General features: G+C 39.9%; 1 protein-coding gene across 1 annotated transcript in view; it reads right to left on the reverse strand.

Annotated features, from left to right (window-relative positions):
• Positions 1-393: 393 nt before the first annotated feature.
• WDR63 (WD repeat domain 63) overlaps positions 394-27,906 on the reverse strand; it is a 159,988-nt gene continuing 132,475 nt past the window's right edge. The window contains exons 15-21 of the mRNA XM_006831075.1: positions 21,971-22,101; positions 19,715-19,778; positions 14,672-14,802; positions 11,413-11,617; positions 9,959-10,050; positions 6,206-6,328; positions 394-534 (exon numbers count right to left, since the gene is read on the reverse strand). Coding sequence (XP_006831138.1) covers positions 394-534; positions 6,206-6,328; positions 9,959-10,050; positions 11,413-11,617; positions 14,672-14,802; positions 19,715-19,778; positions 21,971-22,101 — 887 coding nt within the window. The remainder of the gene's footprint in view (positions 535-6,205; positions 6,329-9,958; positions 10,051-11,412; positions 11,618-14,671; positions 14,803-19,714; positions 19,779-21,970; positions 22,102-27,906) is intronic.

Consider the following 27,906-nt stretch of genomic DNA (forward strand, 5'->3'; position numbering starts at 1 on the left):
TCAGTTTGCCAATCTTTTGATTAGCATATGGGGAGCACTTTTTGGAGAGTGACCAAAAGCAACCTGATGATAGTTTTTATTTTATTTCACTTTTGTCTGGGATTAGGACCTCTGAATGGATAGTTGGGTGGAAGTTGGAGGGGATCACAAAGCTCTGTTTTACTCTACAAAAATGAAACTGCCACTAGAAATAATTTTCATTTCCAGCCTAAAAGCCCAGTACAAAAATGGAAACAGATTTTATAGTTATAATTCAAAAGTTTTAATATCAATAAAATAGAAACCTACATTTATACCTAAATATATATATGTTTACCTTGCTAGTCACAAAATAATAATAACAGAAGGGTAAGGTCCCATATAGTCTCTCAAACACTCTTTCAGAAAGATTTTCTATAGTATTTCGATGTATGACTTCTCTGAGACTTTGATTAGTCCGAGATTGACGAGGACAGTCTTTTCCAGTTCCAAATAATTTTCATAGACTGTTTTCAATTCGTCTTCTATTTGATCTTTTGACTTATGATATATTTTCTAGGGGAGAAAAAGCAAGAAGACAACCCTGTAAAATCCTGACATACCAAAGGACAAGAAGGGGCTACTTTGTTAAAAACAATCGACCTGGTTACTGTTCTCAGGAGTTTACAGAAGGCACACCTCTTGCTGCAGTCTGGGAGAGGGGGTGTGCTGGCTCTGTACAGGGGAGGCAGAAACTGAGTAGACACATGTGGGTGGATAGATTCAAGGTACCTCTTAGAGGCAGAGTAGTCAGAATTAGCTGCTGAGTTACATGGAATGGGTTGGGGATGTGGTGGGAGTGAGGGAAAGGAAGGAATCTAGAATGACTTCCAAGCTCTTGGCTAAGGAGAGAGAGTACTGCTGCTTACTGACAGAAGAACATGTTGACAGAAGAGTGATAGCAAGAAACATTTATACCACCGAGGAGGAGCTCCTGGGTGGTGTAAACAGTTAGGCACTTGACTACTAACTTGAGAGGTTAATAGGAAAAACCTCACCCAGAGGCACCTTGGAAGAGAACCTGGTAATGTGCTTCCAAAAGGTCACAACCTTGAAAACTGTGTGGAGTAGTTCTACTTTGCACACATGGGGTCGCTATGAGATGGAATCAACCCCATGGCAACTGGTTTGGTTTTATTTATGCAGCCCATTTACTCAATATCACTTACTGGATAATAGGTTGGTGAGATTCCTTCAGAGATGAATAAATTCTTATAGTCTAGGATTCATTTCTAATCTGTCAGTGTTTGTATTAGTCCTGCTCTGGCTGAATTCTTTGAGTATTTTAATTTATTATAATGTCTGATAGGACAAGTCTGTAGGCATTATCATTTTTCCTATCTGTTTATTCTCTTAAATGAACTTTAAAATCATTTCCACGTTGGTGTATTACCCGAATCTTTGTTTCCCTCCTCTTGTCCTCTTCCTCATCTCTGTGTATTCCATCAGGAGGGCCAGTACTCTAAACTTTCATTCTAGTTTTTTGTTTTTGTTTTCAGTGAATACTTTTGAAATAACATTTTCCTGCTTTGAGACTTCACAGTTAATGGTACTCCTTTCTCCTTTACCAAGTCAGTGGTTTGAACCTACCAGCCAATCCTTGGGAGAAAGATGAGCGTTCTGCTTTCATAGCCTTAGAAACCCTAGGTGGGCAGCCCTACCCTGTACTAAAGGGACCAACTTGACTGCATCGGATATGGTTTTGGTTTCTCCTTCATCGGCTCTACTCTTTCCAAATGTTTGCTTTTCTCTCCTTTTCCTAATATCTCTGACTTTCAGATTCCTCATCTCTAATAATACCCACTTCATAGCATGTTGTTGTTGTTAAAGTGCCTTTGAGTCATTTCTGACTCATAACAACTCTGTAGAGGATTCCAAGGAGTTACTAGTGGGTTTGAATTGCTGACCTTGCGGTTAGCAGGGCAGTGCTTATCCTATAGTGTCACACCAGAATACCACTTCATTGCATGATGAGGTTTAACTAAATCATTTATTTAAACAAGCACCGTGTCAAATCCTCAGAATAATGCCCACCGTGTCAAATCCACATAATACATGTTAGGATGTAACCAATTCACAAAAAGAGCAACATTCTATATGATTGTAGCTGTTAAGTGCCAGCGAGTCGGTTCTGACTCACAACAAACTGGTATAGGGTTTCGGAGGCTTTTAAATTTTTAAGGGAGCAGAAAGCCTCATCTTTCTCCAGAGAAGTGGCTGGTGGGCTCAAACCATGGACTTTGTGGTTTGCAGTCCAGTGCTTATATGGTAAGAGTAGGGAAAAAACACTTCTAATCATGGTCCTTTGTAATATACTCATATGTGATAGATTCCAGCACTTTTCCTATCACGCTGAGGTATTATGAACAGTGTCAGATTCAGGTATTTAAAGAACCAGGCTCTTCTACGGCAGTGTCCCAACATCTGCCATATGGTTACATGGCCCTGACTGATTGCCAAAGGGTAACCTCTCTGCATCTGTGTACCTCCGGCCTCTTTCTGCTGAGATTGCCTCACCCCAGTAAAGTCCTACTAGACACCTGATTTGAGCCCAAGTACTTTCCAAGGGAGTTTACTTGGTCCCCAGGAAAAACTGTCCTCCCCCCTCTACCATTAGAAGATATTTTTTCATTACACCTCTCTCCCCACACCTGGTTGTCCTGATAAGACGTAACCCTTGAATTTCTGCTTTTCAGCAAGCCTCCAGGTGCAAAGAGGTCAACTATCCATCCTGGCCAGCAATACCTCTCTAGCTGTGGTTCCCTCAAAGTTCTCCTGATGAAGTCTGATGTATTGTGGAAGGAGGAGTACGGAAAAATGAGCCCCTTGACACCTGTCTCTCTCCAAAAAACCTCTCCTATTCTAGTTATCTTCCCCATAGCGCTTGCCTCCCTTAGGTAGCCTGGATGGTTGACTAGAAGATGTGGAACTCTTTTGATTCACTCCTTGCCTTTGAAATCCTTTATTGTTGTTGTAGCTTGTGGGGTTATGTGGCAATTGCTACTTTTCCCACCTTTGGGTCTTCAGCTGAAATTCCAGTTAGGAAAATTCCCATTTCATATGGTGTTATAGTTGTAATCTGTAATTACTATTACCCTTCAAGAAGTGAAACGTTTCAGTCTTGATGTTTGCAGAGAGGCAGGACTGTGGTTTCCATGGGATCTGTTGGTTGAGGTGTGCAGCCTAGTGCCTGGTTCTGGTGAGCACTCAGAAATATTAATCTTGTGGGACAGATTGTGGTGTTCTCCTGTCTTCAGTAACAATACTAAGAGTGACCACTTAGGTGCCAGTTCTGTTCTAGTTGGGTGCTGTAGAGTTCATTTTCAACTCAGAGTGACTCCACGAGACAGAGTAGAACTACCCTGCAAGAATTTCCAGCCTGGAATCTTTACAGACCGTAGAAGAATTGATGCCTTTGAATTATGGTGTTGGAGGAGAACACGAAAAGTGCCATGGGCTGCCAAAAGAACCAACAGATCTGTTTTGGAAGAAGTGCAGCCAGAGTGCTCCTTAGAGGCCAAGATGGCCAAATTTCGTCTCTCATATGTTGGACATGTTGTCAGGAGGGAACAGTCACTGGAGAAGGATGTCATGTTCAGTAAAATGGAGGGTCAGAGAAAAAGAGGAAGACCCCCAACGAGATGGATTGGCCAGGTGGCAGCATCAATGGACTCAAGTGTGACAACGGTAATGATGTTGGCCCAGGATTGGACATTGTTTTGTTCTGCTGTGCATAAGGTTGCTATGATTCGGTGCCAACTTGATGACACTTAACAACAACAACAACAACAATCTTTACAGAGGACTCCTGGTATGGTGCTATAAGGTCAGCACTGGACTGAGAACCACAAGGTCAGTGGTTCAAACCCACCAGCTGCTCCTCGGAAACCCTATAGAGGATTGCTATGAGTCAGAACTTAACAAGAACACTTAGCAACAACAACAACAACAACAAACAGAAGCAGATCGCTATGCCTTTCTTCCAAGGAGCCTCTGGGTGTGTTCAAACCACCAACCTTCCAGTTAGCAGCTGACTGCCTAACTGTTGTATCACAAGTGCTAGAAATATCTTAACTCTTTAATCCATACAATTCAAACTCGCCAGCTGATCCTCAGAAACCCTATACAGGGTCACTGTGTGTTGGAAGCGACTTGGCGGCACTTAACAATCCTGTGAGGTGGTTATAGTTATTATTTTCATTTGCTTCTAAGGAAATATCTCTTACTACACTAGTGATTTTTTTCCTTCATGGTCTCTTTCATATTCTAAATGTAACATTGGAGAACTTTTAAATTAATTCATATATTCAAGATTTAGTTCCAGAGAAATTTTGAGAAATGGTAGCTCTACTTAGAAAATGGCACTAAGTCAAATGGGCATGAAATTACAAAAAGAAAAAACAACAAAAAAGGAAAACCAGAAAGCACAATACAATATTACATTTTTATTTACTTGGGTGTTTTAATGTATTTCATATTCAAATTAATTTTTGGTTACCCACAGGTCTATTTGCTCCCACTGATGTAGCCAATTAGGGGCTATCACAATGGTATTTAAACACTCATACTAATTGTGGATAATTGCTGGGGCAGGCAAAGGGCTGTAGACTATCCTCTACAACAGAATTTCAATCAATATTGTGAGTGTACAAAAGAACAAACCAAGACCAATTTGTTTGTAGGAAGAGGAAAACAACGAAAAGCTAACTAGTTGGTGTTCTTTTACACTTTGTCATCACTAGCCAATTCTTTTTAAAGGAGGCTGTCTGCTTTGATTACACTAACTACTATCTACTTAATAAACACTCCTGTTCATCTACTTGCTAGCCTTGTGCATTCAAATATTTTCAAATATATTGGTGCTTTAGTTGAGACCTAGGGCCTTATGTGAATGATGAAGCACATTAGATACTCAGCTATAAAGAAACTAGAGATGAGGTCAGTTTTAAAACTGCTGGTGACAAGAGTTCAAGGGAGGGAATGAGCAACAGATACAGACAAACAGGAAAGAAGCAGAAACATGGACTGAAGTAACTTCAGTGAGAAAGAGAGAAAAATCCACAGACCGTTGAAAGGTCCCAAGTTCCAGATGAGTAAGGGAAGGTCAACAGAGACAATTCATAGCAAACAGAAAGAGGCTGAGAAAAGGGGAGTAGAAGATATAGAGCTTTAGGTTCCTTTTTGATAGATTTTAAGACTGTTGTGTGTCATCAAGTCAATTCTTATTCACAGAGACCCTATAAACAGAATAGAACTGCCTCATAGGGTTTCCTAGAATGAAATCTTATGGGAAGAGAACGTCGGGCCTTTTCTCCTGCAGAACAAACACATGGTAGATTCAAACCACCAAACTTTTGGCTGGCAGCTGAGCACTTAAGCATTATACCACTAGTGCTCCTGAGTTTCAGATAGATGTGGCTTCTAAAAATTCACCTCCAGTTCAAATTTCAAAGAGCTAGTATACTATTTTATAGTAACATTACCTGCCATTAATAGAATGTACAACTATTTGTCAGGTTACTTAATAGCTAGCTTACACTAACCCTAAATGGTAGCCAATACTATTCCCATCTTAAAGCTGAGAGAGCAGAAGGTCATCAAGGATGAGAACCTTGCTCTAGGTCTCATGGCTGGTAAGTGGCCAAGTTGGGATTTGAGCCCACATGTCTTGACTCCAAAGTCCATTATTTTTATCTGTCTAATTTTAATACATGGAGTCCTGGTATGGCACTGTAGGATAAGCATTGGACCACAAAGTTGGTTTGAACCACAAGGTTGGTAGTTCAAACTCACCAGCTGCTCCTTGGAAACCTCATACTGGGTCGCTATGAGTCAGACCCGACTCGATGACACTTAACAACATTTTAATATATTATTCACTAGATATTAAAATTCTATATAATGAAGCATCCATATGTTGAATCATTGTTTCTGTACTATGTTGTTATTAACTGCCGTTGAGTCAGTGTGACTATAGGGTATCATAAAGAACATTCCAGAAACAGAATTGGCTGAAATCTTACCAGGTCCTTACTTATAGGAAAGCGGAGACGTCCTCTCAACTCTCATGAGACCAAGGGAAGAATATGAAGCTAGATTACTTCTCCATTAATACTGGGGAATGAATCAATCAAACACATAGCTGTTGGCATTAGAAAGCAACTTTCATTTCTGAAATTTAACTTACAACTTTTTTCTTTTCCATTTCCAGCTCCATTATTTGTTTTTCTTTCTGACCAATTTTTTTGCGCTGCTCCACGTATTCTAGGTGCTTGACTTCTGTTTCAAAGTAGTGGCTCACACTTGCTATCTGTCAGAAACAAGACGCCATGAGAAGGTAACCATGGAAACCCCATGCTCTTCACAAGCCTCTGTTGGGATTCCTGCTACTTGTAATTCACTAGGTAGAGTACCTACTTTGGGTTGCTGTTTAATCTTTTATTGTTGTTTAGTGCCCTTGAGTTGGTTCTGACACATAGCGACCCTGCATAGGGTTTCTGAGAAGTGACTGGTGGGTTTGCATCACCGACTTTGTGGTTAGCAGTCCAGTGCTTATCCTACAACGCTACAGTTAAATGTAATTTGGAAACTGTTGCTGTCAAGTGTCCTCAAGTTGCTTCTGAATCAGAGTGACCCATCAGGAGTAGCTGGTGGGTTTAAACTGCCACCTTACATTTCACATTGACCTTGCGGTATAGTACTTATCCTAGAGAACCACACCAGGACTCCAGTTTGCAAAGTGTTGTTGTTATTAGGTGCCATTAAGTTGGTTCTGACTCATAGAGACCCTGTCTAGGGTTTCTGATGAGTGGCTGGTGGGTTTGAATGGCTGATCTTGTGGTTTAAACTGACCTTGTGGTCCAGTGCATTATTCTGCAGTGCCACTAGAAATAGTTCACTTTAACTGTCTGTTTAAATCTCAGATAGGATATCTTTGCAGATCTATGGTTGATAAAAAGTGGCTTCCAAATTCTCCACTCTCTCTTTCAGATTTGTGAGGATTTCTAATATTTCTTGGCAATGCTGGGCAAAAAAGGAAACCTTCAAAGATGTCACAGCTCTGACTTGTCACTCTGTTTAAATAGAAGACTGCTGGATGTTAAGGTTAAAATGATTTTGAGCTGTATTAAAAATGTAATTGCAAAGGAAAACTGGGCCCTGATTGTGCATGATTTCAGGGAGGGTCAACATTTTATTAAGCATATTTTAAGTACTGGGAAAACAATGATGGTAAGCTCTAAAAGAATGCCCATTTTTACCATTACAAACATTTGGTGGTGGTCTTTAAGTAGCATCATGTGTAGTATTTAAGCTGCATCTACCTGTAACACAAAGTGGTTACAAATCGAACTGCTAACCTCAAGGTCGGCAGTTTGAAACTACCAGCCATTCCGCGGGAGAAAGATGAAGCTTTCTGCTCCCGTAAAGATTTACAGCCTCGGAAACCCTGTGCAGGGTCGCTATGAGTTGGAACCAACTCCAGGGTACTTAACAACAACTTGTAACATAGGGGAGGGCAGGGTTCATGGGCTGTGGTCCCGCTACCAGCAGAATTTGCCAGGCTAAGGTTAAGGATCCCTGGTGGCACTGTAGGATAAGCATTGTACTGCTAACCACCAGGTTGGCAGTTCAAACTCACCAGCCACTCTTTGGGGAAGAGATGGGGTTGTCTGCTCCCATACAGATTTATATCTTGGAAACACCTAGGATTGCTATGAGTCAAAATTGAGTTTAGAGGTGCTCAAGTTTAGTGCCTTGTGAATTGGACGTCTCCAGGAAGAGAGTGGGGTTGAAAGGGGAGAGCAACAAAAACTGATAACTTTATAGAAAAATATCCCATTATTCCTTCTTTTTCTAAGCTGGAGGGAATTTTCATGTCATCAACAAAACTTGGCAAACCCACATGAGGATATCAATGTAGACCCTAAAGGGATTGGGACTGGAATCAGAGGATACACTGTTTGGTATGAGAATAGAAGCAGGAAAGGCTACAGAGACCCTGGGGAAGGGAACTCATGGAAAGGAAATTCCTGTTTCCAGCACTCAAGCTCTGTTGCGAGGGGTAATGGATCTCAATCTATGTATTTAATATTGTTATTTGGCGTTGTGGGTCAGGGCACTGGACCGCAAGGTCGGTGGTTCAATCTCACCAGTCGATTCTAGGAAACCCTATATAGGAACTTTATGTATCAGAACCAACTCAACAATAACAATTTTAATTGTTTTTTTGTTGTTATTGTTGTTAATAACAATAACAACAACAACAAATATATATCAATTTTGTTGGTTGATGGTTATATACCACTGAGTTAGTTCTGACTCATAGCGACCCTGTATAGGGTTTCTTAGGCTGTAAATCTTTACAGGAGCAGAAAGCCTCATGGTCCTCCCTTGGAGAAACTGGTAGATTTGAAATGCTGACCTTGCGGTTAGCAGCCCAACTCACAATCCACTACACTACCATAGCTCACGTACACACACATATATCTGGGTAATAGTAATAGTAGTTAAGTGCCGTTGAGTTGGTTCTGACTCATAGTGACCCTGTACAGGGTTTCCAGGGAGTGGCTGGTGGGTTTGAAAAGCTGACTTTGCAGGTAGCAATCCAGTGCTTGTCCTGTAATGCCACACCAGGACTGTATATATATATATATATATATATATATAGTATTTTTGTAGTTTGTAGTGCTGTGGAGTCTGTTCTGACTCATAGTGGCCTGTTTAGGATTTTTGAGGCTGTAAATCTTTTGTGGGAGCAGAAAGCCTCATTTTTCTCCCAAGGTGTGACTGGTGGACTCGAACCGCTGACCTTGTGGTTCATGGTCTGATGCTTATCGTATGAAGCCACTGCACAGCAAAAATAGGAAGACCCCAATGATAGGGAATAACATAGGGTCAGCAACAATGGGTTCAAACACCAATAATCGTGAGGCGGGCACAGGACTGGGCAGTGTTTCATTCTGTTGTACACACGGTTGTCATGAGTTGGAACTGACTTGCCAGCACCTAACGACAACAACAACAACAGAGTATATATAAAAATATTAGGGACTTCAAAAGTTTCATGGAAAAATGGAATTAAAAGACAATGTAATTTTACCATGAAAATTGTGAAGTTCCTCACATAATATGTATCTCTCTCTCTATTATTGTTATTAAGTGCTGTTGAGTCAGTTCTGACTCACAGAGACCCTTCCAAGGAGCGGTGGGTTCAAACCAACCTTGTAGTCTGGTGTTTTATCCTACTATGCTACACCAGGACACCGTAATATGGAACGCTCCATGAATATTGCTATTTATTGATTTTCTTTTTATAATCTCCTTGTTAACATTGCTTGAAACATTTGGGTGGTGGACGTGAAGGGGGCAAAATACTATCAGTTCACTACTGTAATACCCCAACTTGGACAAGGTTAGGGTAGGAGTGGGTGATAGAGAGATGCATACAAACATCAGTTGAGTCCTCAGGAAAGGGTAGAATTGAAATAAGGCTTATATATTTTGGTTAAACTGAAAGTAATATTTTATAGTTACGAAATCTCCAAATCAATTTTTCTCTCAGAGTTTGGACTTCCTTTATGGACTGCCATCTCACTTCCTCCCCACCCCCAGCTTCAAACTATTGAACTCACAATAGGAATATACACATGTTGTTATTGTTAAGTGCTATCAAGTCGATTCCAACCCACAGTGACCCTGCATAGGGTTTCCAAGGAGCAGCTGGTAAGCTTGAACCACGGAACTTACAGTTCAAACAACTTTACAGTCTGACGCATTAGCCCACAGCGCCACACCAGGACGCTACCCTTATGTTTGACTATATGATTCTTTTGTTTTCTTACAGAGTAGAGAGAGATGATGTCATTTCTGAACAAGTATCTTAAAATATGCCTCAGCAATATCTAGTCACATAAATCTTCAAAGACAAAATTTAACTAACCTCATTGGTGGAAGGACGACTAAATGTCCAAGGAATTTCTAATATATGTAGTGTTCCATAGTAATCAGCTATGGCTATAAATTGCTGCTTAGCTGAAAGATTAAAAAAAAAAGTAGGACAAAAGTTCAGTAGAGAGCCATCTTAGAGGTTAAACATAAAATGTGTTTTTGTCTTGTGAACTCTCATGGGACCTGCTATGGTTACAATAATCTTGGCATCTTCATTAGATGCTCATAACTGGCAAAAGTGACATTTTTTCCAGTTGAAGGAATGAAAGCTGAGACCACCCTGCCTCTTCAAATTGTCTTTTCTTGGGGTCTATCTAAGGAGTGTGGCTTCTGGCTAAGGCTGCCCTTCTCTGTGGTTAGGCCCACTGGGTAGATTTGAAAAGAAACCAGAGATGGCATATGGAAAGATTTCAAAGACAAGTCATGAAGCATATTTTTACCAAACACACAATAAGGGCTAAAGGATACTGCTAACCAGATGACTTTTCAAGACACAGTCAGATCCACAGTTTCCTTATTATAACATTTAAATACTGCCTTAAGCATTTAAAATGGGTATAAAACAAATGTGTTTGAGAATTAAATTTTTTTTTTATCTTACTATGTGTTTGTGGGTTTCTTTTTTCTTGTCATTTGTAGAATAATTGTTTCAGTAGTGAAAACCTGGACTCTTAACCTCTATAGCTGAGCGAAAGCAATGTTTTATATCAAAGATGGACGAACACATTAGTGACATATGTAACTAAACAGTAGGCAAACTGTGGACTCTAAGGAATTCAAAGATTCAGTTTCCAAATATAATGTTTTGGGGAGAGAAAAGGATAGAAAGAAAACTGTATGCCTTTACTTCTATAGAAATAAAGGGAAACTGCTTTCCTTTTTTAAAAAAATAGACTAGGGTATCACAGAAAGACCAGGATGAAAGAAATAATTTTTTACCTTAGATGTATCCTTGAATTCCTGCATGCTTTGTTATGCATTATTTTTTACCTTGTAATTAATTCAAAAATTAAATTTAAATGGATGAATAGTCTCAGAATGTGATTTAATTTTGTCAAAAGGATTGCTTGATATTGTTCATGGAGAAACACAAAAATGCTAAAATGTCAAAAAATAGGACTTACAGTGAAAAGTTACAGAAACAAAAAATATCCTATCTGGAAAAGAAGCAGCGAAAGGGAGCAAAGATTTAGGAATCACCCAGTCTGTCCTAGAAAAGATGAAAGGGCTGCTTTCCATCATGTGTTTCAAAAACCAGTCTCTAATGGACACACTACCCATATTCCAGCAATAATTGTTGATGAAGCAAAACAGCGAAAAAAGTTCAGGCTGTACCTAAGATTTGAGAGTAAGACAGAAGTGAAGGGACAAGGAAAAAAACAAACACCTGAAAGAAAATACAGCTTCTCAGATAACTGTTAAATGTTCTGGAGTTACCTAACATACCAGAAAGGATCCAGGGTTTGATATAAGTGATCATTGTTATACAGATGTTTTGTGATTGTGCTGGTTCATGGGTTTTCTCCAGCAGGTCCCAGATATCCAGGTAGCCATCTTCTCGGCCAATAAAGAAAACCCCAGGCCTTGTCAGAGACCAGTGGCCTGAGGTGTACCTTTTTGGTGCACAGCATGACTGAAGTAGGGGTCCACTCTTAAAAAAATATAAAATTAAATTAAGACAAATTCCAAGTTTTTGCTCCCATCTGAGGAAAATTCACACAATGATTTTCAATTCTGAATCTAAACAATTTTCTGTAAAGTACTTATGTAAGTTGTGTTGTTGTTGTTTTTAAGTGCCAGAGTTGGTTCTGGACACATAGCAACCTTTATAGGGTTTCCAAGGAGTGACTGGTGGGTTTGAACCACTGGTTAGCTGTCCAGTGCTTATTCTACAATGCCACATCAGGACAGCTTTGATCATACAGGAACAAAAATATCCCAACTCAGAGACTTCTTTTTATGGTTGTTGTTGTTAGTGAGTGCCGTCAAGTCAGTTCCGCCTCATAGCAACCCTGTATAGGATCCGAGGAGCAGGTTGTGAGATTGAACCGCCGACCTTGAAGTTCAAACTGACCTTGTGATCCAGAGTATTATCCTACAGCACCATACCAGAACTCTTTTTTATGGTAGGGTTTTTATATAATGGCAGCTCTTTTCTTTCCTATGTGTTTTCATAACATGGTTGTTTTTTTGGTTTCTTTTTTGTCTCTAGTTGCTTTTTAGAAAAAGACCAAATTTTCAAATTGAGCTATGATAGTTCTAATAATCCAACTGTTACTAAAGGTCATTGCTATTTCTATGGAAACTGATGGACATTAGATAAGTAAAGTTTAAAATGAAATTATCCCTGTAGACCTTCATTTTGCTATCAGATGTCTGCTTCCCATGGAAACAGTTCTGGTAGCCAGCAAAAGCAAATGAAACTGGCCAATTCCAGCTGTGAACTACATGTTGAAAATCAACAACAGAGTTGGTAAACTTACACTAAATAGCTACAGATGGAAGAATTCAATAGCTTATGAATATTGTTTGGAAGGGATTATAGACCACCAAAGCCTCATGAGGTCATCTTCTTTTTTCTCTACCATGGGATCATTTGCATTCTTTGGATGGGTTTCATAGAGAAAGAAGATCCGAATGTGCTTTCTTTCCACTGTCAGGCACCATCTGGCAACCGGGTGTGCTTGTTTACCTACTTACATCTGTAGGGACTATATAAACCAGGGAGCTGCCGCTTGTCCTCCAATACATGTCTATGGAACTTTCCTTTAGGGAATGAAGAATGTCACAGATTCATGGGCTCCTGAGAGGAAGCGGTTCAAAACTATTCTCACCAGAAGACAGCCAGATTTCTGACCCCTGAAGAGATCTTTTTGGCTTTTGTTGCCTGAATTTTCCTTGTCTTTTAAGCTACAACCCTAATATGTTTTCATCATTTTTTTTTTTTTTGCTGTTTTGTTTTAAAATCAACACAAGAACATTAAGAAAAAACACAAACATTACAGAAGTACATCTGGTGTACAGTAGAAGTCCACAATAACAATGCTTCAGTCAACATCCTTGCACATCTATTCATCCACATTTCTTTGCACATTCGTGTTAAGTTAAAGCCACAGAAGCATAATGCTAAGTCAAATAATATATCTATTTTTATCTTCAGTTGGGAAATATACAGGGGTAATTAAAAACTATTACCACAGGATCATAGAAACCATTATTAAATAAAATTACCAACATGTGAAGCTATTGTTTCTTGATATATTTTCCATCTAGGTCTATACATTTCTGAAGACAGTGTTTCCATCTCTCGATCCTTTCCCTGAAAAATCCTGTGTTCTTCAATTTACACTACATCAAGGTGGCAGTTTGGGCATCCTTGAGGGACTCAAATCATGTTCCTTTTCAATGTTCTCTGAGTTTGGGAAACAAAAAGAAATTTGGGCTGCAGAGTGGATTCAGCAAGGTTTCCCAATGAAATTCTTGAGGACAACTCTTTCTACCCCAGAAGAATGAGCAATTGCTTGGCACAATTTTCCTGGCTTTTGTCTCACCATTGCAGTTTTCCATTTTCTTAAAACTTCTTCCTAATAAACTTCCATGATTGTCCTTTACCCTTTGAGAAAATCTATCAAGTTGATCTCTTTGGGATCCCCCAAAATGGTCATCATAATCTTCTGAGCTGACCTCTCTGCCTTGAATTTAACTTACCCAGCAGATCCCCTTGAAAGCTACAGTTTTGATTGGATCGTTTTTTTTGAAGGCACCCTCCGTGGGGCTGGAGGATAAGCATTGGACCATAAGGGTAATTTGAACTGGAAGATTGATTGATGGTTCAAGTTCACCAGCTGCTCCTTGAAGACCCTATAAAGGGTTGCTATGAGTTGGAGCCAACTCAATAGTACAACAACAAGACTAAGACAAACTGAGAGAACTTGATGCAGTCTTGCACAGGTTGCACACAAATGTTCAAACACATTTTGTTTGGAATAAACCAGTGCATGTATGAACTGGTACCCTCATAACAATATTTTATTTACTTTTATATACATATATGCCTTTCAGATTTTGATAATCTTGTCAAATTGCCGACCAAAGGGATATATCATTTTAAATTCTTATCAAAATCAGCATATCCCCACACCGTTCCTTTACTAGCATTTATCAGTCTTATTTTTGTGGGTGGCCAGTTTAGCCTCACCACCCCAGATCTATTCTTGACCACCAGAGTCTTGTGACTGCCTCATACTACATTTAGCCTTTATGTGTCTCTGGATGTGTCATGATCTACCTACTCCCCTTTTACTGAGCCTACAAACATATTTCTAGTGCAGAGCAAAAAAATTCCAGACCCAACATTTCTCTTTGGTTTTGCACAGTAATCAGCATCCCATCTTTTTTTTTTTTTCCCCCCAATGGAGAAAAAAACACACAAAGCAAGTTATTGGCCCACAATATATATCTCAAAGAAAAGACTATGTGCTTTCAGGAAACGAGGGACTTGTAAATATTGCTTCATTCCCTCAGGAAAGAAGAGCAAATGATTGTCTTTAAAAGGCTCACAGTGGTTCTGCTTTTGCCATCTGTTTTAATTTCTCTTAAGAAGTATCCCAAAGGCACTATTATGTCAGAAGGTTCTGTTGTTCCTATTGTCTTTCTGATTAACAAAGGACCACACGCCCACTCACACATTTTCCATGTAACTTACCATAACACCTTCTTTCCAGATAGCTACATTCCATCTTCCAATGGATAGGATAATGTCCTTGTAAAAGGGTGACCGCTGAATAGTGTGGACAGCTCCATCATGGACAGTGTAGAGGTTAACTGGCTTCTTTGCTACTGAAATTGAAAAGACCCTATCATCATTAATAACACCATTTAGGTTCCTGCAAGGAAGAAGGGACAGGCACCCAATGGAGAGATCATCCCACTGCCATCGCGTTGAATACAACTCATAACAACCTTGTATAGGGTTGCTTAAGCTGTAAATCTTTATGGGAGCAGAAAGCCTCATCTTTCTCCTGTGGAGTGGCTGGTAGGTTTGAACTGCTGACTTTGTGGTTAGCATTCCAGTGCTTACCCTACTAGGGCTTCTTAGAATGGACAGAGAGGTCTCAATTAAATGAAATTCAAGAGTGGAAAACAGAGTCAGTTGGGGTGAATGAAACTATCAAGAAATAGCTCCTTCTCCCCTTTTAATGAAAAGTTCAGGAAATTTTCCATTGCAGCCACTTTTTAGAACTACAGAGATTCTTTATGTTCTTCCTTTTTTTTTCTTAAATGTTTTATTGTGAATTATGTGATAGTTTACATGGGAGAACATTAGTTTTACATTCATTCTATCATATATTGTCTCATTGCCATGGTTACAATCCCCTCCATGCAATCCTTCCCCGGTACCCCCCAGGTCTTCAGTACACAGTCGCTCTCCCTCTCTGGATCTAAAGTCTCCAGCTGCTCCATCGCTCCACGTCATCATCTCTGCCTCCATTTCAGACATCACTGCTTCTCTGGGTAGGGTCCTGCTCTCTGCTCTTCTCCCTTGATGGTCCTAGGGACCTCCGTTCCTAGACTGAAAAGTTAATCACTCCCCTCCTTGCTATAAAATGTCTACCTTTACATTTCCAACCCTCACAATCAGTTCTGATAACAATTATTCACTATTGTATCACAAGAGACCCGTCTGCATTTCATTGCATCAGCCCCGCCTAGTCAGATTGAATACTACTCACTGGAGATTCTACCTTCCTCCAGGCCCTCTGGATCTAGGTTCCCTCTTGAAAGCTTGTAAGCCAGTCACTTCTTGCCTTTGTAGCCCCTCACCCTGCATTTTGGGTAGCCAATGTCCAAGTTGCCCATCCCTGTCTACTCTGTGTGTGGAGGGGGTGGGAATGATTCTTGCTGTAAGGACTTGTTCCCTCTTTTGAGCTACTGCTTCCATAGGTGTGTAGGTCAAGTTCATCAAATTGTATGAGAATACGTTTTGTTTTCCCCTCTTCTTTTTACTTCTGGTTGAGCTCTGATCATCCAGTGACTGAAGAAGCCAGGATAAGTGGGTATTATCTGCAAGTGTGGGTGTTCTTATGCATATGCCCTCTCTTCTTATCAGCTGGATGCTTCACTCTCCATTCTAGTCTTCTGTGGCTATGTCACTGAAGAGTCCCCAGGTCTTGCCACACTGCTGGCCAACCAGGTCTTCACCTGGGTTTTATGTTCTTATTTATTTACTCATTCATTCAGTCAATAAATATTGATAAATTGCCTATATGTACCAGCTACTTTGTGATGGTGAACAAACAAATAGGAACCTGCCCTCATGAGCTTACAGTCTGGATTAGAAGAGAGTCAATAAATATTGACCCCCCCCCTCCACACACACAAAAAAACAAACCAATAAAAAATAGTGAAAAGTGCTGTGAAGGGGGAAAAAATACTAAGAGAATAACAAAGGACGTAACTTTAGATGGTTGTTGTTGCTATAAGTGCCATCGAGTCAGTTCCAACTCATTTCTGAGAAACGACTGGTTTAAACCAATCTACAATTGAATGCTTATCTTACAGCAAGCACTACACTAGGGCTCCAGTGTTTGACTGGATGGTCAGAAAAGGCTTCTCTAAAGATGAGCTGTCTAGGCCTGAGAAGCAGTGCAGCAGGGGAGGATTGTGGTGTGGAGGAACATTTTATATAGAGGGAACAATATACATCAAAATCCCGAGGAGAGAAAGCGTTTGGTGCCTTAAGTAAATCTGTTTTTGTTGTTGCTATGTGCTGTGGAGTGGGTTCCAACTCATAATGCCCCTGTATAGGGTTTCTAAGAAGTGGATGGTGGGTTTGAACCACAGATTTTTTTTTTTTTATGAGTACCCTTGCGTTTTAACACTATGTCTAACACAGGTACTTCATGAGAAAACTAAAATAAACAAGAAGTTGTGGGCTAATGTTTCAGACTGCAAAGTCATTTGAACTGCAAGATCAGTGGTCCAAGCTCACCAGCTGCTCCTTGGGAATCCTATACAGGGTTGCTATGGGACGGAATCCACTATAGCACTTTACAACAACAACAACAGTTTCCCCCAATGTCATTATTTAATCCTGGTTTCAGTGTTGTTGTTGTTGTTGTTGTCAGGTGCCATCTAGTCGGAACCGACTCATAGCAACCCCATGCACAGCAGAATGAAACAATGTCCGATCCTGGGCCAACCTCACTACCGCTGCCACACTTGATGCCATCAATGATGCCACCTGGCTGATCCATCTAATTGAGGGTCTTCCTCTTTTTCTCTGACCCTCCATCTTACCCAGCATGACATCCTTCTCCAGTGACTAGTCCCTCCTGACAATATGTCCAAAGTATGAGCGACGAAGCTTAGCCATCCTGGCCTCCAAGGAGTACTCTGGCTGCACTTCTTCCAAAACAGATCTATTGGTTCTTTTGGCAGTCCATGGCACTTTTAGTATTCTCCTCCAACACCACAACTCAAAGGCATCAATTCTTCTATGATCTTCCTTATTCACTGTCCAGCTTTCGCATGCATCTGAGGCTATTGAAAATATCATGGCTTGGGTCAGGCGCACCTTAGTCCTCAAGCTGACATCTCTGCTCTTCAATACTTTAAAAAGTTCCTGTGCAGCAGATTTGCCCAATGCAATATGTCGTCTGATCTCTTGACTGCTGCTTCCACGAGTGTTGATAGTTGATCCAAGAGGAATGAAGTCCTCGACAACTTCAATCTTTTCTCTGTTGATAAGAATGTTGTTTATTTGTTTCAGTGTAGTGATGCATTTCAGAATACAGACTCTGCAGGCAGGTTGCCTAGGTTCAACTCCTGCCACTCCCACCTATAGTACTTACCCAATAGGGTTGTGGTAAGAATTAAAGAAACGAATCCATGGAAAGTGCTTAGACGAGCGCCTGGCAGATGGTTGTATTGATTTGTCAGTATATGAAATGACTATGTGAACTGACATAACATATACTTCAGTCTCAGGTTGGGAATTTATCTTTCAGAGGTCTCCTCTTAGATTAGAAAATTGTTCTTTCTGCCCAGATCTATAATTGAGATAAGAACATGGGATTCCAGCAGACCAAGAGGGATGGGTCCTAGTCACTACCTCTAACTGACAATTTCACTTCATCTCTACTCAAGAAATCTACGTAGTGCTTATGAAAGTCACTCAGCTGCTGGCAGCTCCAAAGGAAAACACTACCAGCTCACAGAATGAAAACAAGGCACACAGTTTACCATTCAGAACATGTATGCATGGACTTTCACTGCACTTCAGCTGCTATTCATTGTGAATAACTGTGTTTTTCACCTTTCCATCTTTCCATACTGGACCATATTAGTAGAAGTGAAGGGGTGAGGTTTGGAGGTAAAGAACCCCAGGTTCAGCACCTGCTCTGCAAGCAGGCTATGGTTCTGACTTACATTCATCATGCATACGAGGGGGCTTCCAAAAGGTGGTAGAAAAATGGAATAATAGCGCAATTTTCCCACAAACTTTTTGAAGACCTCTCCAATTTTTACTTGTTCCAGAAATTCAAATTATTGATCAGATCCCCTTTTACAAACTTAACCTGGCTATTCCACTATGCTGCTCATTCCGGTAGCATTCGGAAAATTTACCATCGTTCATCTGTCCAGCAGTCTCAGAAACTGCCCTCTTCCTTAGCATATGGTTATTCCACACTTTAAAATGTAGTTTTAATATATTTTCAGGCCATGATAAAATCCAAAGTTTTACATTGTTGTTGTTGTTGTTATATGCTGTGGAGTCGGTTCCGACTCATAACGACCCTCTATAGAATTTCCGAGGCTGTAAATCTTTATGGGAGCAGAAAGTCTCATCTTTCTTCCACGGAGCAGCTGGTAGTTTCGAACTGCTGACCCTGAGGACAGCAATCCTATTTGTAACCACTACGCTACCAGAGCTCCTTAAAGAACTACTTAAAAGTTTTACATGGTTGTTGTTAAGTACAGTGGAGTCGATTCTGACTCATAGTGACCCTGAATAAGGTTTCCGAGGCTGCAAATCTTTACGAGAGCAGAAAGCCTCGACTTTCTCCTTTGGAGCAGCTGGTAGTTTTGAACTGCAGACCTGAGGTTAGCAGCCCAATTCGTAACCACTACGCTACCAGTAGTGATAAATTTAGTCAACTCCAAGTGAGCTTTGCTTACTGGGGACCAACTCTGATTTTACTCATCCCTGGGTGTGGCCTACATACTTCTGGTCAGTTGTCTAGAGTGTCTGGTCTATATGTATACACGGACAACACTTGTCTCAACCCAAAAGAGGATTCAATAGTTACTTCTGTATTCTCCCAGGGTCTGTAAGATCACTGTAATCTCATATTGACTTGAATTTTGCCAGACTGATGAGTTATTGGATGTTGAATTACTAAGACAGCATTATTGTTTTAAAAATTAAATTGCCCAAATCTCTCAGGCATTTAAGTATAATATAGTCCAGTGCTCCTTAAAATTTTGTGTGAAAACAAACTGCCTAGAGAATCTTTTTAAGTTCCAGATTCAGATTCAGTAGGCTTGGGGTAGAATCCAAGATTATGTATTTCAAATAAGCTTCTGGTTTGAGCCTTCACTTGGAGTAATCAGTGTATGGTCAGAACTTGAGGTAACCTCCCACCCACTAGCAGCCGAGTTACTTAGTACTTAGTGAGACTCCTTACTGAGTTGCTTAAATTAAAAGAAGGTTCTCATTAAAAACAGAGCAATCACCAACACTTACCCATCAGTCGTCCAGTGTCGGGATCTTTTTCCATTTTCCAGTTGGTGTATATCACTTCACCTTCCTAAAAACATGATAGGTCCCCAATGAAAACACTGATGACTTAAAGGCAAAAGACCTCACACTCACATGCTAAGACTGATTGTAATCCAAAGCAAGCACAAAGCAACTGGTCAATTCAATCAAATAATTCAGTATGGTAAGCGGGGAAAGGCTCAAACTGCTTGCTTGATTGTATGTAGAACAAAAGAACCCTGAGTTTGCTACCTTTTGATCTACACAGTGACATGGCGAACACAGAAATACAGAAATCCTTGATGTTAGGATAAGAGTTTCAGCTTCTGGATTTCCAGAGTTTCCAAAAAATTGTCCCAGTGGACCAAAACTCCATGAGAGAGGGATTTGGTTAACCTTGTTCCGTGATTTATTTTCAGCATGTTACAAAACTTGTATTTAATAAATATTTGTGGAATGAGAGGGAATGTGAATGCATAAAATGGTACTTACTGCATTTGAAAGTTGAAAATAGGGAATATGAAGTTCTATCAAAATAAAATAACAAAGACAATATATTCCCATTGTACTTTATGGCCATTTGAAGGAGAGGGGAAGGCAGAGGCACCTGATGTAAACAAAAGGAAGGAATAGCCATGCAAAGGAAAGATAAAACCAAGCGATGACAAAACCAAGACGAGGTTTAGAGGAAAATGTAGTCCCACACTGTCATCTTACAGATGAGAAATCAAAGGCTCTGGATGTTTTCCTAAAGGTCCCCCAGATGCAAAGGACTCCCAATTTCAGTGTTGTTTTTAGATCTTCCAGTATCAGTGTTGTTTCTACCCAATGCTTGACACATGAATGTAAAGGGCTGAACAAAGCAGCAGAAAAGGCAGTTGGTAATCGACCTGGCATTTTTGGCCTCTCTTCCTTTCTTGCATCAAACTATCCCACAATTGTCAGACAATGCTCCTGTTGTTATTGTTAGCTGTTGTTGAGCCAGTTTCCAACTCAGGAGATGCCATGTGTCACAGAGTGGAACGGCTCCATGGGATTTTCTTGATTGTTACTATCATGAAAGCAGATATAGCCCTTTCTGCCACGGAGCTGGCGGGTCAATTTGAACCGCAGACTTTTGTGTTAGCAGCCAATTACAAATTGCTCAGGCCACCCTAGCTCCTTAGACAAATCTTACACTCTCACAACTCCAAAGTATTATTCTGGCTGCTAGTTCTACTTGGATTGTGTTATCTCATGCTGATCTTACAGGTTCCATCTTAACCTCCAACATGCAAGAAGTTCACAGGTCACTTATGTGAAGCCCTTCCTCCCACCCCCTTCCAGGCCAAGCAGCCCCTGGATAGGCTCTGACAGCTATCAGACTGTCTAGATATCTGTTTCCTCAACTAGGCAAGGAGCATCCTAAGGACAGGGACTGACTACTCATCTCTGATCCCAATGCCTAGTGCTGTGTCTGGCAGATGGTAAGTGCTTAAGAGCGGATGGAAATGATTAATCCCCTCATAACAATTAAAATGTGAATGCAAATTCCATTCCCATGAGATTAAGCTAGGGAGACTCCTCATGGTGTTATGGACTGGGAGAAATCCCTGTTATTTTCATGACATACGAGTCATGAAGGAAAGAGCATTTCTGACACCGTGTGATTGTACTTTAAAGTCTGAACCTCAGTTTCCTCTGTACAGTGGGATACTAATATAAACCAAATAAGAATGCTTGCCCTGCTAGTACGGTGGGGAAGTGTTCTGGGGCCAACCAAGGGGTCAGTGGTTGGAACCCATCAGTGGTTCCACAGAAGAATGATGTGATAGTCTACTTCTGTAAAGATTTATGATTTTTGGGACAGTTCTACTCTAACCTATAGAATTGCTATGAATCAGAATTGACTCAACAGCAATGTATTTGGTATGGAGTAAATAAGATATAATTTGGAAAATACCTAGCACAGATCCTGCTCTTGTTGTTAGATGCCATTGAGCTGATTCCAGCACATAGTGATGACGTGTGCATAAAGTAGAACTGCCTCATAGACTTTCAAGCCTGTAAATCTTTACAGAAGCAGACTGCAAAACAGTTGATGGATTCAGCTATCAAACTTTTGCTTAGCAGTCAAATGCTTAGCTACTGCACCACCAGTGTTCCATAATATTATAAATCTTCATAAAGCAATCATGTACAAAGCATATATTTCAGGGTAATTAGAAGTATTACTTTTAAAATCAAGTAATTCCAACTTACCTCTGTTCCCACAAAGAACTTTGTGCAGAAGTCATCTATTGGTTTAAGAGTATTGGCCAGCCCAGCTTCCAGATTATGGTATGGGCTCGTTTCTCTGACACTGGCTGCTTTGCCCAGGCCTAATACTTTCTCTTTTAGAGGGGTATACATAGAAGAAGCACATATTTACAGAGAAAGATTTTTTTAAAATATAGTTTTCACTTTCTGCCCTGTCAAATAATAGCTGCCCCATTTCCGCTCCCATATGGTGGGCATAAGTCTAGACTTTTTTAAACTTCAAATTTAGCAGTAGTACCCTTTTCTCAGACCAAAGCTTATGTGGAAATTTCCTGCCTGTAAAACTGATCACAGGGGTACAGGATATGAGCAACAAGGTAAAGGGTTTAGTTAATAGCTTAAAAAGGATGAGGCCAGAGAAAAATATTATTTTCAACAGTGTCTACCCTGACTTGATTGAAACAACTTTTGTATATTTACTAAATTCAAGGTCATTTTCATAGGACACAGATTCATCATCATTGGGATTAGTACTAATAGTAACAGCTAACATTATTGAGCACATACTACATTCCAGGTACTACACTCTTTGCTTCACATGAATGATTTTGATCAGTTTAATACTTTCTGATGTGGTGACACATCAATTTTCTTCAAGGATGAGTAGATTGAGGCTTGGATAGTTTAAGCAATGTGCTCAAGGTCTCACACGGGTGGCAAACATTTACTGTGAGTTGACTATGTGCTGGTCTCAATGCTAATGTGGATACTTGTTTTATCCTCATAATACTCTATGATGCTTGTTGTTATTAGGTGCTGTTGAGTTGGTATTGATGCACAGTGACCTTGTGTACAACAGAACCAAATGCTGCCTGGTTCTTTGTCAACTTCACAGTCATTGCTATGCTTGAGCCCATTGCTGCTGCCACTGTGCCAATCTATCTTGTTGGGGGGGCGGGTCTTTCCTCTTTTTCGTTGACCATCTACTTTACCAGTCTTGGTGTCCTTCTTCATGGACTGTTCCCTCCTGATAAAATGTCTGAAGTATGAGAGACAAAGTCTTGCCCTCTGTCTTCTAAAGGAACATTCTGGTTGTACTTCTTCCAACACAGATTTGTTTGTTCTTTTGGCAGTCCATCACACTTTTAATATTTTCCTCCAACACTCTAAATCCAATGCATCATTCTTCTACAGTCTTCTTTAATCATTGTCCAACTTTCACATGCATATGAGGCTATTGAAATACCATGGCTTGGATCAGGCATGCCTTAGTCCTCAAACTGACATCTTTGTTCTTGAACACTTTAAAGAGGTCTTATGCAGCACATTTGCCTAATGCAATATGCTATTTGATTTCCAGACTGCTGCTTCCATAAGTGTTGATTGTGGATCCAAACAAAATGAAGCCTTTGGCAACTTCAAACTTATCTTCATTTATTAGTTATTGGTCCAGTGGTGAGGATTTTTGTTTTTCTTTACATTTAGTTGCAACCTTTTCTGAAGGATGTGGTCTGTGTTTTAAGTATTTAAGTTTTCTTTGGTTTCAGCATGCAAGGTTGTATTATCTGCATATCATAGGTCGTTAACGAGTCTTCCTCCTATCCTGATGCCACATTATTCTTCATATAATCCAGCTTCTCAAATTATCTGTGCAGCATACAGATTGAACAAATATGGTGAAAGAATACAACCTTGTCACACACCATTCCTAATTTTAAACCATTCATTGTTCCTTTGTTCTGGTCTAACAAATACCTCTCCTCAAGAACACAATTAAGTGTTCTGTTATTTTCTGCAATGTTGTCTATAGCTTGTCATGATCTATACAATTGAAAACCTTTACATAGTCAATAAGGCACAGCCAAACATCTTTCTGGTAGTCTCTGCTTTCAGATGGATCTTGACTTCGATCTGACTTCAGCAATGATATCTCTTGTTCCTCATCCGTTTCTGAATCTGGCTTGAACCTTTGGCAGTTCCTGTCAACGTACTGTTGCAGTTGGTGTTGAATAATTTTTAGCAAAGTTTTACTTGCATGTGATATTAATAATATTGTCCAATGTTTTTCACATTCCATTGAGTCACCTCTCTTTGGAATGGACACAAATATGGATCTCTTCCAGTCTATTGGCCAGGTAGCTGTCTTTCAAATTTTTGGCATACATGAGTGAGTGCCTTCAGTGACACAAGAGTTTGCTGAAATGTTTCAATTTGTATACCATCAATTCCTAATGCCTGTTCCTTGCCAATGCCATCAGTGCATCTTAGACTTTTTCCTTCAGTATCATTGGCTCTTGCTCCTATGCTAACTCTTCAAATGATTGAACATCAACTATTTTTGGTACAGTGGCTCTGTGTATTCCTTCCAACTTCTTTTGATGCTTTCTGTATCAGTCAATATTTTTCCCTTATAATCCTTCAATATTTCAAGTTCAAGCTTGATTTTTTTCTTCAGTTCTTTCAGCTTGAAAAATGCTGACTTTGTTCTTTTGGTCTACTAACTCCAGGTCTTTGTACATTTCATTATAATATTTGACTTTGTCTTCTCGAGCTGAACTTTGAAATTTTTTGTTCAGCTCTTGTACTTCCTCAGTTTTTCCATTTGCATTAGTATCTCTATTCTGGAGAACAAGTTTCAGAGCCTCTTCTGATGTCTATTTTGGTCTTTTCCTTCATTCTTATCTTCTTAATGACCTTTTGCTTCTTCCTGTATGATGCTCTTGATGTCATTCCACAACTCTTCTGGTTTTTGGTCATTAGAGTCTTAATGCATCAAAACTGTTCTTAAGATGATCTCTAAATTCAGGTGGGATATGTTCAAGGTCATATTTTGGTACTCCTGGACTTGCTTTAATTTTCTTCAGCTTCAGCCTGAACTTGCATATGAGAAATTAAAGGTATGTTCCACAATCTGTCCCTGGCCTTGTTTAGGCTGATGAGAAGAAGTGGCTGGTGAGCTGGAACCACTGATCATGCAGTTCAAACAGATCTTGCAGTCCAGCCCATTAACCTGTAGCACCACACCAGTACTACTAGAGGAAGTTGTTGTTGTTAGGTTCCATCGATTCGGTAACAACTAATAGCGACCTTATACACAGCAGAACAAAATACTGCCCGATCCTGGACAAACCTCACTATTGTTGCCATGCTTGAGCCCATTGATGCTGCCACTTTGCCAAGCCATCTCACTGGAGGTCTTCCTTTTTTTTCTGACCCTCCACTTTACCAAACATGATATCCTTCTCCAGTGACTGGTCCCTCCTGACAATATGTCCAAAGTATGAGAGACAAAGTTTGGCCATCTTGGCCTCCAAGGAGCACTCTGGCTGCACCTCTTCCATAACAGATCTATTGGTTCTTTTGGCAGTCCATGGCACTTTTAGTATTCTCCTCCAACACCATAATTCAAAGGCATCAATTCTTCTATGATCTTCCTTATTCACTGTCCAGCTTTCCCATCCATATGAGGTTATTGAAAATACAATGGCTTGGATCAGGCGCACCTTAGTCCTCAAGCAGACATATTTGCTCTTCAACACTTTTAAAAAGTCTTGTGCAGCAGATTTGCCTAATGTAATATGTTGCTTGATTTCTTGACTGCTGCTTCCTTAAGTGTTGATACTTGATCCAAGAAGAATGAAGTCCTTAATAACTTCAATCTTTTCTCTGTTGATAAGAATGTTGTTTATTGGTCCAGTGGTGAAGATTTTTGGTTTTTTTACATTGAGATGCAATCCATACCGAAGGCTGTGGTCTTTGATCTTCATCAGTAAATATTTTAAGTCCTCCTCAGTTTCAGCAAGCAAGGTTGTATCATCTGCATATCGCAGGTTGTTAATGAGTCTTCCTCCAATCCTGATGCCACGTTTGTCTTCATATAACTCAGCTTCTCAGATTACTTGCTCAGCAATCAGGTTAAATAAGTATGGTGAAAGAATACAACCCTGTCACACATCTTTCTTAATTTTAAACCATTCAGTGTTCCCATGTTCTAAGGCTCAAAAAATAAATTAACATAGAGATTTATACATCTTGATACATGTAAGCTAGACTTACAAAAATATGTTCTTGTTGTTATAACTAACTGTATGGGTATTTTAATTAAAAAATGAATTTCTGCTGTAATACAGCTCCAAAATTTTATTTTATTGGCATCCTCTTTGATCTGCAACTCTGTACCCTTTCTTGTGACATCATTGGACTCCAGAATCTACATCATTATGCATTATGTTACTTGCTTAGAAAAATACAACATAGGCTCTGAAAGCAGTTCCAAAAGAGGCATTCCAAAACCATTTTGAGCAATGGCTTTATCATTAGAATAATTACATTGTTAAGTGCCATCTACTTGGTTCTGAGTCATAGTGACTCTGTAGGGTTTCCGAGGAGCAGCTGGTGGGTTTAAACTGCCAACCTTGTGATTAGCAGTTCAGTGCATTCGCCTACAGCTATACACCAGGAATCAGAATAAATATAGAATTTCTTTAAGTGACTACCTAAAGGGCACAGACTGTAATGGACCTGAAATGGCAGACAAACCTGTGGCCAGTAGGTGGCGAAAGTACCAGACACTGAAAATGTGGTGGTGATTTCCAGCTTAAGATAGTATGGACTTGTGATACATGGTGGAAGGAGGGCCATTACACAGTCAGTTAGCAAAATATGATCAGGGAGCATAGAGTGTACTCTAGTCAATAGGCCCAAGTCATGTCAAATTAGGTAAATAACTGGCAGTGAGTGGGTCTGAGAGATCCAAAATACCATAGTTAGATTTCAAAGTCCAGAAAGCTGGTAGACTATACAGGAGACAGGGCATGGCCACAGTTAACTGCCTTTATAGATATGTGTTAGCAAGAAACTTGTGCTTACCAAGTAAGAGTTAATTCTATCTAGGACCAATTGAATTGCCTGAAATATGAACTTACATAAGGAATATGGCAATGAAGGGCCTTAAGTGAGAACCTAAAAAACTTCTTCCAGTCTCTCTGTTGTTGTTAAGTATCATCGATTCACATCCAAATCATAGCAACCTTGTGTAGGGTTTCTGAGGAGGGGCTGTTTGGTTTGAACCGCTGACCTTCAGGTTAGCAGTTCAGTGTTTATCATACAGTGCCATAGCAGGACTCCATTTTATGCATAGAGGAAGACATATTTGGTTAAATCAATTCATAAAGAGATTGGAGGGGTCCTGGTGTGGTGCTGGACTGAAACGTTGACTTGAACCACAAGGCTGGCAGTTCAAACTCACCAGCCAATCCTCGGAAACCCTATATTGGGTTGCTATGAGTCAGAATTGACTTGGAGGCACTTAACAACAACAGCAAGTATAAAATGGGAGTTCAGTAGCTCTATAAGTTAAGTACTGGACTGTGAACCACAGGTCAGTAGTTCGAGGCCACCAATTGCTCCTCAGGCAAGAGATGCCTTCTGTTTCTGCAAATATTTACAACCTCAGAAATCCTATCAGGTTGGTTATGAGTTGGAACCAACTCGATGGCACTTAACAACAACAAACGATAAAGCAGAAAATAAACATTTTATAAATATTTGTTAAAAACACAAATGTATGGGAAATGTTACAACTGTGCCTAACACTTGACAGAAATTCAAGAAACTATAAATAATAATTATAATAAGGAAGAAGAAGAAAAACCTTAGATTCATTTTGAATACGTTGTTGTTGTTGTTAAGTACTGTGGAGTCGGTTCTGACTCATAGTGACCCTGCACAGGGTTTCCAAGATAGGTCCTAATAAATTTGAAAACATTACATGTAGTGTTTTAATATCTAACTGCTTTGAAAATGTCTACAGAATTCTAGTAATCTCATTTTTCTTTTTTTTAGCACGAGGTCATAGGTTATATTTACAAAACATATGGTTCCAACTACCACTCGTCTGTCAGTTTGTCCAAGAGCTAAATAGAAAATTTCAAAGATCA

Source organism: Chrysochloris asiatica, unplaced genomic scaffold (genome assembly GCF_000296735.1).
Source record: "Chrysochloris asiatica unplaced genomic scaffold, ChrAsi1.0 scaffold00002, whole genome shotgun sequence".
NCBI lineage: Eukaryota > Metazoa > Chordata > Mammalia > Afrosoricida > Chrysochloridae > Chrysochloris > Chrysochloris asiatica.